This window comes from Sturnira hondurensis, unplaced genomic scaffold, assembly GCF_014824575.4.
Source record: "Sturnira hondurensis isolate 20B ecotype Veracruz unplaced genomic scaffold, ASM1482457v3 Scaffold0014384, whole genome shotgun sequence".
In the NCBI taxonomy this organism is placed as follows: domain Eukaryota; kingdom Metazoa; phylum Chordata; class Mammalia; order Chiroptera; family Phyllostomidae; genus Sturnira; species Sturnira hondurensis.
The window spans coordinates 41,097,058-41,110,329 of record NW_028087015.1 but is presented as its reverse complement, the minus strand read 5'-3'; the positions used below and the strand labels follow the sequence as shown (position 1 = coordinate 41,110,329).

Sequence of the window (13,272 nt, the reverse complement as noted above, 5' to 3'; positions counted from 1 at the left end):
AAATTAAATATAGGTACCATATGGCTCAGCAATATCACTCCAAATATATAGAATTGAGAACATGTTAACACGAAGCTTGTGTGCAAATGCTGCTATCAGCATAAGTTAATAATGGCCAACACAGATGCCCATCAGCGGATGCATGGATAAACAAATGTGGTCTATGCATACAATGAAATATTATTCAGCCATAAAATGGAATTCAGTACTGACTCACGCTCCAGTGTGGATGAACCTTGGAAACATGCTAAGTGAAGAAGCCAGACAGTGAAGGCCACCTAATTAATATAGTGCATGATTCTATTAATGCCCAGAATAGGCAAATCCATATAGGGCTGCCAGGAGCTGGGGGCAGAGAATAGGGAGTGAATGTAAATGGGTATGTGGTTCGTTTTGGGGACGATGAATATGCCCTAGAATTAGGTAGCAGTAATGATGGTTGCAGTCTGTGAGCTTATTAAAATACAAGGCAAATTTAAAAATATGTGAGTTATATTTCGATTAAAAAGAATAAGCCAGAACCAGTGTTCCGGACGGTGAACTTCAAGCTGAGGGTGAGCGGCTTTATGCCTTGAGATTGTGTTAGTGTTGCTGGCTTGTGAGTGAGGACTTTGTTTTCCCTCCATGGACATGGGTGATAAACATGGACTTAGATGTATATATTCATCTGTATGTGAATCTAGTTCTCTCACTGTGTATGTAGTGGGGGAACCCTCCTCCATAAGTAAAATATTCTCTGAAAACATCTTGGGCATTGGTTGGTATAGTTGATGAACTAGAACTATTTCTGTCGGTGAAACAGAACATTTTAGAAGTTGGAGCCAGCTGCTCCTTTTCCGAGCCATCCCTCCCTCGGGTGAGGATCACTGCACCATCCGGTCTGTGAAAATGATGGTCTTCTCTTTCTGACGTCATCCAAAAATACATCTGACAACTTGCCCGTAGCAAATGATGACCTCGCTCCTGGAGATTATTGCTCATCGGAATCCCCTAGGAGCTTTCTAGAAATGTGCAAAGCCCCGCCCCCAGACCTGCTGAATCAGAAACTTTGCATTTTCCAAGTCTCCAGGCGCCTGGCACCCGCTGCCGCTGCCGTGTGAGGACCCCTGATCTAGAGAATGTACAAGCAGGAAGTAATACTGGGTCTGCCTCCCACCGCCCAGACACACCGGGGATTTGGAGGTGTACGTGCCTCGCACCTACACCTTGGTTTCTAAAGGCCGTTCTCTACCAAGTAGGCCCAAGGCTTTGTCCTGTTCTTGCAACTTCTCTCTAAATTGGACATTATTTCAAAATAAATTAAACAAAATTCCAATCAAAAACGATACCGAAGATAACCTGAAACGAACAGAAATCACACCATTCTCCAAAACCAAGGATATGGAACTCAGATAGAGTGTATTTATTTATTATAATCTCCAAAATAATTTCAGTTGGTACAACTGCTTCTTTAACTGTATCACTATCAGGCTCAGAATTTAACTACAACCAAGCGATTCACAAAAAAAAACACCACTTTTAAGCAACAAAACATGCTTAATGATTCTTTGAGAAGGTTTCCTTCACATGTGTACAGCATCACGGGCTTCGACACAGAACGGTTGGAAGGTGACCCAGCGTGCCCACGTTCTGCACCCCTTGTCTTCTTTTTCTACCTTTGATCTCCCGTGGTCTCGTGAGACTCTGCTAACATCTGTGAAAGGTAGTTTAACCAACCCTTGCCCACCGCAAAGTGAAGGTCGTTAGGGTGCACGCACATCTGTCTTCTGCTGAAGTTGTCAGGGATATTCCAGCTCCTCTTAGGAAAGCAAAACTGTACACGACTTAAGGGGGAAACGAGCTGCTTAGATGTCTTACTTTTCTATTGTACAGTTCCACTACGGGTGTTTATTACAGACTTTTTAAAACTTATGTTACATTTTAAAAAGTACCACTTTGTGGGGACAAAAGTAGAAAATATCGGCCAGCCAGTATGTTAGGTTCTCCAGAAATCAGTTTTCTGGGTAAATACATATAGTCAACACTAAACGTTTCCCACTGTGTATTATCTGTAGCATGGGAGCAAACTTCAACATTTTGGACTAATTTTCATGTCTTAGATAGTATTTTCTTTATTCCTTTAACCGCACTTTTTCTTTTAAAAAATCTGTATCCCTTCTGCAATGAGTTTCACTCAATTTTCAACACCTTGGCCTGAACTTATGAAAAAAAATCTATAACTTTAGCTAATCATACTGGGATTAGAGGGGTTACCATACTTTTATTACACCTTGTATTAACAATAAACCTTCTCACAGAGAAGAAAATACTTTAAATACCTCAAATCATATTTACAACAATAAAATTCACATTTCATACTTTAGTGAGACACTGAAATCATCCCTAAGGTAGTTCTCACAGTCCCCGCACTGAAGGCCTTCCACCCCGGCCGCCTGCTTCTGCAGGCCCGGTGTGAAGAAAGCGCCTGGTTCTCTGAACACAGCGAGACTTCCACCAGCTTCCCGGTTAGTAGAAAGCGAAGGGCAGATCTCGGGGGTCAAGTGGCGACGGAAATCCACCCCGGAGAGGTGGCCACCGATGTGTTTCAGGCCACAGGAGCCGCGCGAATCAACGTGATTGCAAAGCGCTCGAAAACCAGACGTCCTTTCCCGCGAGTCGCGGGACGAAAATAGCCCTTCAGCGCGCAGCTGAACACTTCACTGTGTGTCTGTTGCACAGGAGTTTAGAAGCTTCCAGAAACAGCGCGGCAGTGCTTTCCTTAGCTACTATATACACTTCTCCGATAAGTTCAGTGTTTCCTTGGGAAACGGGACTTGCAGGGCGCCGCACTTGGGCCCCGCGCTGCCCGCAGCCTCGTCCTCCAGCAAGACGCTGTCCGAGTCCTGGCCCTGCGAGGAGTCCGAGGTCTCCGAGACCCGCAGAGTCCGCAGCGAGGTGGTGTCCGCCCGGGCTGGGGGCAGGCTCACGCCGGGCACGCCGGGCAGCAGGGTCCCGCCCGCCAGGCCGTTGTCGCTGAGGTCCGGCAGGTAGAGCAGGGTCTGCGACGTGCTGCTCACGTCCCGCAGCTCCCGGGACAGGAAGGAGCGCGAGTGGCCCGACGCGGCCGAGGAGGCCCGGCGGCTCTCGGAGCAGTGCTGGCCCGGGAGGTCGCGGCGGGAGCCTCCGATGCGGCAGAAGAGGCACTTGATCTTCTCCATGGCTTTGCTGAGCACCGTCTTCCGCAGGAGGATGTATATCCAGGGGTCCAGGATGGGGTTCACCGCGGCGATGCGGATGGCCTGCAGATCCGGGTTCTTGCTGATTTCTCGCACTAACTTTGGCTGATACAACTGGTTGACGAACACTCGCACCTGCACGAATGACACGCCCACGGTGAGCTTTTATCAGAGGTCCACTGGGAACACATCTGCCTGCGCTGTTTAATTTAGCAACTGAGTTAGGTGACTGCCCTCTTTTCTAGTAATAAGTGTCCCCCACCCCCCAAAAAAGCAACATGAGCCTTCGACCACAAACTGAAATTATACTGATGCTTCAAGTTTGCGTAACTTTAAATACCCTTGTATCTATCTTGTGAACATCTTTCCCAGATCAAAGATGTGTGCGTGGGGAACATATGTCCGCAGTTTCCCCGAGAAGCACTGAATTAACTTCATTTCTGCAGGTGCTTTTAAGGTTTGGTAATTCCAATGTAGTCATCCACAGACTTTGGTTCCCCCGATTCCGATGCCATTTACATATTTAAGTAAAACTCAGTTTGTAAGTCAACTAACCATCTAGTCACCACAGACAGGCCCAGACATTCCCTCACTGTAGTGTCTAGAGAGAGTGTGGAAATGGCCAACATCTGAATCTCCTGTCATCCAGAATGACCAGTGACGTTAACATTTTTCCTGTGCATCTGTTCCCCAGGCACGATAAACTCTTCTTTTAAAAACCAGTTCCAGGCTTTTCCCTCTACCTGCATTTCTCACCCGAACTGTTGCATCAGCCACGGAACCAGCTTTCCCAGCTTCGATCGCTCCCCTGTCCATCTGCCCTCCAAACTGCTACAGGAAGACGATTTCTATTTTTTTATATATTTTTTTTAAAAACAAGATCTTTCTTAATGTTTAACTTTCTAGTGTTAGCTATACTCTTATTACAATACTTGTTAATCTTTTAAAAAAGATCTTATTTATTTTTAGAGAGAGAGGGGAAGGGAGGGAGAAAGAGAGAGAAACATCAATGCGTGGTTGCCTCTCGCGTGGCCCCCACTGGGGACCTGGCCCACAACCCAGGCATGTGCCCTGACTGGGAATCGAACTGGCAACCTTTTGGTTTGCAGCCCACGCTCAAACTACTGAGCTACACTAACCAGGGTGGGGAGATGGTTTCTAGAATGCAGATCTGATCATGTGGCCCAGGCGCTCCAGTGGCTCCCTGCTGCTTGCGAATCCTGGTTTTGCTTAACAACTCAGCTCCCCGACTCCATCCTGAAACTCCAGTCAGAATCCTGCCTTTGTCCCTGGGATAGCATTTGGGCTGGTGAGTGGCCAAGAGCTAGCAGACACTCCAGACACACCAGTTAGGACCACGGCTCACGCCAGTGCAGTTTGAGCTATTTAAGTCGAGGGGCACCTGGGCCCGCCCACAGACCCTCCTGGCCAGGGATGGCTTACGTGAGGCCTCTTGGTGTCTTCCTACCATCCTCTCTGTTGAGGTTCTTTGCTGTGTCTGGACACTGAGGGGTGTATCTCCCTCAGGAAATGTTGCTGAGACCTAGAGGCTCTGAGGAACTGATTAAGGGCCCCCCCCCCCCCGGGTGGGCCTGGTCTCCAGATGATGCCCATGTTGCTCTTTCTGTTCTACCAGGCTGGCCTGCTTTCTGTTTAACAGTTTTTTGTTGTTGTTGTTGGAGATGGAATTACTGATAAAAAGCATGAGGTTTCTATTTTACTCACATCACGTACTATGTTCCTAAAGATAAAAGAAACGAAGGACTAAATCAGGCCTTCTGCATGTTCATAGGCTCTAGGAAAAAACCTGTGGCAAGCGTTACTAGAACTTGAGACTTGCAGCCTCCAGGGGGCAGTGTTGCTCCACTTGGGACTTTTTGGTTCCCAAGAACCTTCCTAAGAACATTTTGCCCGGCAATCGCCAAGACTCTTAAGAACAGAATCTTGGTTAAGTCTGAACTTGGCATTTCTGATATTTTTAACATTTAGCTGTTTTGTTGCTGGTTGCTTCTCCCTGCACTACCTCAGAGAAAACATGGTTACTAATGAAAGGAAGAGAATTTTTGAACAGTTAAAATGGATATAAAAGGAATGAAATTTGTAGCTATTTAAAGACATGCATTAAAGGTTAGCATTTTATTTAAAAAATTTTAGGACCCTTTTTAGAAAAGTCAGAGTGTTGTAAAAACACTAATAATGGGCTTTCATAATCAAAGGTGATGATAGGCAAGAAGAGAATAATTTCTGAGTCATAGTTTGTCCACGGCAGTAATTAATTTTGAATACTATAGAAGGAAGTGAAAGAAAGGCCTATTTAGTATAATTTACTTTTGGCAGGGGTAAAGAATACAAGTTTATTAGTATTTTTTACATGCATAGGAGTTCACAAAAAAAGTGACTAAAAAAGCTCATATACCCTTCTTAATAAAGAAGAGAGGTTTGGGGCTTCCAGGCAGGTCAATGTGGGGCAGTAACTAGGGGATGTACGGGGGAACTAGTGGAAGATAAGTTGTTATTATATTATTATTATTGTTATTATTATTGTAAAGTAATGTTTATTATGCATGCTCATCTTGGTGTTGGCTCTGTCTTCTGTGATAAGGCTCACTCTTCTCCTCCTGGTCCTGGGGAGGAACGGGGAGAGGGAGGAAAATTTATGCCACCTTCACGAAGGGAAATTTATGCCCTGCTTTTAGGCAGATAAGGGCAGGGAACTGAGAAAGCCCTATTTTAGAATTCCAGAATGGGAGGGGTGGGGGCGGGGCGGGTGGCAGGGAGGGGGAGGGGAAGTATATAATTAACACCAAGCTCTGAGCCTGTTACCATTTCAGCAATGGGGAATTCACAGGGTGGCAAAAAGATGAGTAGAAAAAGCAACATCCCAAATTCAGGTAAAAAAAATTCTCAAAAGTTGGTTAAATTATTTGAAAATCATCAAGATGATGAGTAGTTAGGCTTTGCAGCATGTTCTCAATGGAAATTGATTTGATGTACCAAAAAAAGACAAAAATGAATGTAAGCTCCATGCACTTTGTAATATTTAAGAAAGTAGAGCAATTTCTGCCTCCCTGTAAAGGATACTTAGTTTGCTCTTTCCAAAGAGGGACCCCCCCCCCAAGGTCCCTCTTTGGGAGACCCCACAGCAGTGTCACCTGGGTAGGCGAAGAAAGCACTTCTCTGGCATTCTTGTCCAAGGGGCCCTAATGCTACACAAGCAAACCCATCCAGGCAGTTTTCAGCAGCGTTGGGAGAGCGTGCTGCTGCTAAAAGCGGAACCTCTGAGTCAGGGGGCGGGGAAAACACCATGAAATCTTCACTGAATATAAACAACATGCACAATCTCTTGCAATTTTAAAAGTGGGTCTATTTTCTCAATGGCTGTGGATTTGCACAGGTAATTTACTGCTCATACTGGCCTACCTTACAATATTCTCAACTTCCTGAGGATGACTAGAGGCGAGGGTGCAGGAGAAAATACGGTAACTCTCACAAAGGATGTGAGTACAGAGAGGAACGAGGAGGCTGTCTGCTATGGAGTTAAATGCCGGAACTTCAAACAACCTGTATTCTGATCCTGGCTCTGTTCCTTGTAATTTATGTAGAAGTTATGAAAGCGCTTAGTAAAATGGCTAACATATAAGGTATCGGTTGGCTGCCATCCCTCTTTAGCTGACCCATACGTAGCTGCTTGGTTGCTCTGGAATAATATATCAAGAATGTGAAAACCACAGCATAGAGGTCGCTTTCGGGTACAGTAACAACATGGTATCAAAAACACATACGTCCTGTTCAAGAACAATCGGTTGGCAGGCAATGTCTAATTGAAAAGGAATGCTGAAGTCTCGATGAAACTTATTTTTAGTAATTGTCCAGGTAGAAATGCTTCTCAGTAAGTGACAGGACTCTGGGACTGGATTTATGCATGTCTGCTTGTCCCGTTCTGAGCACATCAAAGGAGGGACCCGTGTGTGGTGAAAAGTGCACCAGACTAGGACTCACCCGCAGCCACCCAGGGAGGTGCACGATAATAGAAATTCTCCATCTGCAGCTGAGGAAACTGAGGTGTGCAGAGAGTGAAAATACTGACCGGCCCTATTTTCTTCCCACAGCCTTTTTCAATGAGATGCCGGAGGTGGAAACACTTTTCTGTGATTCTACAGTCTTCAAGGTGCAACAAAGACGCCTGCAGTGCTGGGTGAGGGCTAAAAAACTGCTTTTAGGAGTTGCCATATTTTAAAACTCAGCTGGGTATATTTGAAAAGCCAGGCGATCCGTCAGGTTCTGCTGTAATGGTACCCAAATCTGTGGCACTCCTGTACGTAAAGCTGTGAGTTGCACCCATCTGACAGCCCACCAGGAGTCTGAGGACCCCATTTCCACTTTGCCTGCAGGACAGAAACGTATCTTTGAGGCCTCCTTCTGCCCTGACACACCTTTGCTCATCAGTGCTGGGGTGGGCTTTACCCAGACCACCAGTTTATGGTGCACAGCCCAAGACACTCAGGGGAAGAAGCTCTTCCTAAAGACCCACGTTTCAGGCAGATGATGAATCAAATTGGCCATTTTACCCCTAACAGAGATGAGTACTGGTTACTTCAGAGTAAGAAGAAAGAAAAGAAAAGAAGCAAATAAACAATGAACACGGCAGTGCTTGTGTGGGCGGGGGGCGGAGGGAATATCTTTCCAGATCCTGTAGTGTGACTGTTTAGTTCTGAGGGGTGGAGATTTGGTCATCACTGTTACCTTAACACTAGTACGATCTACAAGGTCTACGCTACAACAGTTAACCTTGGACCTTCTGAGGCTGCCTTGCTTGCGTATTTCTAGAGAATACACTCCCTCTTATTTCTCTTAAGCGTAGACTTTCATTTCTTTAGCATCTCCTGTACTTAAAAAACAAAAACAGAAACTGGTCGACAAGAAGCACCTTCCCACTAAATCTTGTCCCGTAACGTTCCTTGTAGATTGTGCTCACACCTTCTGTTAGGTGGTTATGAGTCACTTCAGAAACTCTTGCCAGTGCAGCACAGTTCCTGAGACCCATAATTAATTTCCCAGCTTTTCTCGTTTCCAATCCGAGCTCTGTTTATGAGACAGACATAATTTGGATAACAAAGTAATATTTGCTTTTTATCCTGAACTCCAGATCAACCACTCCCGAAGAGCCCCTGGGGCTTCCTGTTCCCTGGTGTCCAAAAGACGAGAAGTTGGCTGTTCTGCGGTGACTGTGGCCAGCTAGCTTTCTGAAATTCCAAGTCAACTGTATTAGCTCTACTAGCCTTTCCAGGCCTTTAAAATGCTCCGAAGAGTTCAATTTTCCTTAAACAGGATTAGCAAACCAACCTGATCTGATCAAGTTTAAGAAAAAAGATGCTTCCTCAGTGTTTTTGGATCTGAAGATTGGCCGACTGCTTTATAAGTCAGAGTTCAGAAAGTTTAAGCTTAAATTACACTATGAATATGAGTAACATGAAAAAACAAGAAAGTTGAAAGTAGAAGCCAAAGAAAATAGTTGTGGATGAGTTTCCTTTTTAATTCTTTCAGTAATTGCTGAACTGTGGGTGGGTGGGTGGGGAGTAATAATGCCTATCATTATTGCATGTCATTAATTTACAATTAAAATGAGTCTGAAACGACATTTTGGTAGCCAAATCTAAAGACTAAAATTGGAAGCTATGATCACTTGTATGATTCCATGTCACTTACAAAGGTATGCAAAAGGCTCACCAACTGTTTACTTCTTAGCTGAGCTGGTTTCAGTTTTCAGGGTAAAATTACTTAATACCTACGACCCACTAATGACTTTCTATAGAGTGGACAGTATTTGTTACTTAAATGGTGGTGATTTTGTAAACCGCAAATACAGCTCCTGTACTTTCCTGCCTCCAGCTTCTCCAATAACTTCGGAGCCTTGGTAAAAATTGGCCCCGCACCACCGAGCCAGGCCTGGCCCTTCAGCCCACAAGATGAATTAAGTATTTTATGTGTCTCTGGATGCTGGAAGAAAACAGTTCACCGGTGACTGTGAAGGAATCGATAGCTCCACGTGCTTACCTCCAACCAAAATACGTTTAAAAAGTATGTGCACGTTGCTGAACTTCCAGCCTAATCCCTCTCTTCCTTAAAGTGGATGTTCTGCGAATAACAGCCCCTCACTCCGTCATTTATGGTTCTGCACAACATAAGGCAGAGGCCAGAGCAAGGAGTTCCGGCAGGGCTGCACTGTGACTTCCAAAATCCCACTTTATTCTGAGTTGCCGTTACACACAGTAAAGTGCATTCATGTGGCTCAAGTGTGACTTAACTCTCTAAGTTATATTGGGTCCTCGAGTGGTTTAAAGGCCCCTCTGGCCAATTATATTTAGTTCTGTTTATACAAATCGGCAAGAAGCTACTGTATGCTGACTCTCAGCCACCTCCAAGCTCCTTCCATTTACAGTTGCCTTTATTAGAGATATAATATTTTTATGGTCAACATCCCTGGGCAGAATTAATAAGGGAAAGAAAGGCATGAGAGCCCATCCCACTTATTTTCTCTTGCTCCCTCCCAATCAGCACAAGAAAGAGAAGTCATCTCTTCTTGAGTTCACAGCTTAGAATTTCCAGGACTGCAGTGTTTGGAGAGTCGAGAAAACTCTGAAGTAGTTGCTTTTAAGGGAAACTCACGATAAAGTATTATGTGCATCCGCCCATTGGTTCCCAGTGCATTCCATTTTACCAACAGGCAAAGTAGAGGAGAACTAGGTAGGTTTTTGACTTTTCTGCTTACAACATTTTAAAAGTTAATGCAGAGGCAATTTTAAGGAAGGTGATGTCCTCCAAGCCAAGTGTACCCAAGTACGAACACCGTTCAAAGGCCAGAGTTAGATGTGTTCTGGAAGGGAGACGGTGTACGCTGGAAAAGCAGGGTTTGGAGAGGTGTGGGCTTCATCACCAGCCACAGAGTTTGGACCAACAGTAAATAAGGCGACCATCTAACGCATGGTATCTCTAGAATGGCGCTGTACCCCTCACAGTGGTTTGGGGTGCAAATTCAACAGCCCAGGTCCAGCAGCCTGCCTGGAGCGGTGCCCCCCTCTTTCCGGGAAACCTTGCTTTCCTGAGTCTACGGAGAGTGGGGGAACCTGAGTCCAGGTGGCCCCTGTGCAGGAAGTGTAGCCCACCTGTGCACTGAGGTGCGCTTCTTTCTAGGCACCGCATGGTAACCAGCAGGGAATCCAGCTCCACAGTGCGGTTCTGATCATTATTTTAAGCAGGTCACTTCCCATGTAAAGTGAGGAAGGTAGACTAGACGTGCATTACTCTTCTAGGTCTAAAATTCTGGAGAATCTGCCCCCAAACCCTACATAAAACAAAATACCCCAAACCACCCTAAGGAATGGCATACATCAAAGAGACCAGCACCCCTGGTGTTTGGGATTCTGCTCTTCACAGTGTGGGTCACTGGGCTAAGTCACACTGTTGGTTTCCTCTCCACATCTGACAGAGAGGGGCGGGGGTTCCGGAAGGCTCAAGGTCAATGTCAGGCAGCAAGGGATAGGGGCTGTCCCAGGACAGAAAGGAAATCAGGCTTTCAGGAAGCACCTGCTACCATGTCACGTTAGGGACGCGTCCTGAAAGGAACTTGGGCCTGCTCTGGAAAGCAGAGTGTGGAGATCCCAGCCCTGCCCTGGAGCTGATGCCTGAAGACACCTCGCCAAGGAACAAAGCAAGTTGGGGGAGGAGCAGGGGCGGGAGGCGAAGGAAGGAGGTGGGTGCAGAGATGGGCCGAATGGGACCCCAGCCCCGGCCACTCACCACGAGCGGGATGGAGCAGATGAGCACCACCAGGGAGGTGGCGATGAGTAAGATGACCATCTGGATCTCGGCGCCCGCGATGCGGCGGAAGCTCCGGCGGCGGCGAAAGTCGCTGAGGCGCGGCAGGGCGGGGGAGGCCGTGGCCGGATGGCCCCGGCTGGCGGTCGAGGCGAAGGCTGCTGCGGCGGAGACAGCGTGGTGCTGGTCGGTGCCCAGCGACGTGCGGCGCATGAACTGGCGGTGCATGCGGAGCAGCGCGCCGCACACCAGCACGTTGCAGAGCACGGTGGCGAGAATGAGGAAGGAGCTGAAGCCGGCGTACATGTAGGAGAAGGCGGCGTGCGCCGTCACGTTGGTGGTCCAGTCGATGAAGCACCAGGTCTCCGGGTACTGCAGCCGCGAGCTCCCCAGGCCCATGTTGGGCAGCGCGCAGAAGAGCACATTGGACGCGTAGACGGCGAAGAGCGTGAGGCCCGCCAGCCGCTTGTCCACGTAGTGGCTGTAGAAGTAGGCGTGGTTGATGGCCAGGTAGCGCTCGATGCTCATGGCACAGATGATGCTGAGGCCCGAGAGGCCGAAAAAGAGCAGGATGAAGGTGCTGTACTCGCACAGAGCCTGGCCGCCGGGCCACTGGCCCTTCATGTAGGTGGCGATGGTCACCGGGCTCACCAGCACCGTGCCCAGCAGGTCGGTGACCGCCAGCCCGCATACCAAGGTGTAGAAGGTCGTCTCCTTCTGCTCCTTGCGCGATTTGCATAGCACCACGATGGCCACCAGGTTGCCCACCACCCCGAAGATGAACATCACCGCTGGGATGGTCACCGGGCTGTTCGGGCTGTTCGCGAGCAAGGAGGCAGACGCATTGACCGCGGGGGTGGACATGGTGATGGCCAGCGGTAGGCGGCCTTGAAGTGGGAGGCTGGATCTGAGGACGCTGGAAGAAAGACACAGGCTCTGTGAGCGGAAATACCACTTGCAAAGTGTCCCGCCCGCGCCCAAGAGACAATCTGCTGATGAGACGAGGGGAACAGCTCGGTCCCACTTTGGGGATTGTAGCCTCTTGCCAGCTGCGGCTACCCAGAGCTTCAAGCTCCGGATAACACCCTGCCCGCAGCACCACTCAACTCGCATTAATATTTAAAGTTGATCCTGCCTTCCTCCCTGCCCTCACCCCAACTTCACTCCACTGCCAAACTGAACAAGACCTATCTCATGGGAAAAGTGGCTCGCTCTAATTCCCGACAGATTCTGAGTCAATGACACCCCCACTGGCAACAAGTTATGAAAGACAATTTGGAGAGCGCGCCCTCTCCTCCCTGGCTCCTCTCGAGGGGCGTCCACCCACTGCTCTTCCCCCAGCGTCCCCAAGCCCATCTCACCTGTGGTGGCCGCGGCGGTGGCAGCCGCGTGAGCGCCCAGAGTCAAGCCTCAGATGTGCCGGACACGCTTCCAACCTGCCCTCAGTCTCGCCCCGCGTATCCGGGCGCTTGTGGAGCGTTCGCCTTCTCGGACCCAGGTCTCGGTGGCTGCCAATTTTCTGGAACTGGGTCCAGAGTGGACAGCTTTCAAAAACTTGGGGAACTGGAAGGGCAGCGGGTATTGGCTGCGGAAGCCTGCTCTTGGGGTTCTTTTTTTCCCCGTGCCTTCGAAGAGGATCCAAGCTTCGTAAAGCCCACTGGTCCAGTCCGCAGGCGGACAGCCTTCAGGTGCGCGGCAGCGCGCGCAGGTGGCACCGAGCCTCGGAGACTCCGCGGAGACGCCACTCGCGCAGGATCCTCCGCAGTCCTGGGCAGCGCGGGCGGCTACCGGGGTTGGCGGCTGCTTCTGGATCCCTGGGGGCTGCTCGATGTCCACTGGGCCCAAGGCTCTGACCTGGGACCGCTCATCTTCTTCCTTTCCGGCCGCCGGGCTGCGAGCTCCGCTCCCGCCGTTCCTGCCGCTCTCAGTACAAACTTTTCTCTGGCTTCAAGTTTCCCTGCGGAGGCGGGGACACTCGGCGCGCGGCCCGGGCGCCCATTGGCGCCCGGCGGCGGGGGCGGGGCGCGCCCTCCTCCGCTCGGCGGGGTGGCGAGGCCGGCGGGCGGGGCTCGGGGCCGAGTGGCTGCGTGGGGTGGGGTGGGGGTGGGGGTGCCCGAGAGGCTGGGAAGCCCCAGTGTGCTCCCGGGCACCCGTCCTCCTCTCCCCTCTGAACTCCTGGGAGCATCCTGGGAGCCACCTCTGAAACCAGCATCCCTAACTCACTGCCCCCGCCCCGAGTGGG

The 13,272-nt window shown here is 49.1% G+C and overlaps 1 protein-coding gene across 1 annotated transcript; it reads right to left on the bottom strand.

The window, feature by feature from the left end:
• Positions 1 to 1,383: 1,383 nt before the first annotated feature.
• Positions 1,384 to 12,953, bottom strand: PTGER4 (prostaglandin E receptor 4). The gene is made up of 3 exons (XM_037063224.1): positions 12,392 to 12,953; positions 11,013 to 11,937; positions 1,384 to 3,350 (listed from the first exon to the last, which is right to left on the bottom strand). The coding sequence occupies exons 2-3, from the start codon at positions 11,892 to 11,894 to the stop codon at positions 2,766 to 2,768; spliced, it is 1,467 nt and encodes a 488-aa protein (XP_036919119.1). The 5' UTR covers positions 11,895 to 11,937; positions 12,392 to 12,953; the 3' UTR covers positions 1,384 to 2,765.
• Positions 12,954 to 13,272: the final 319 nt, after the last annotated feature.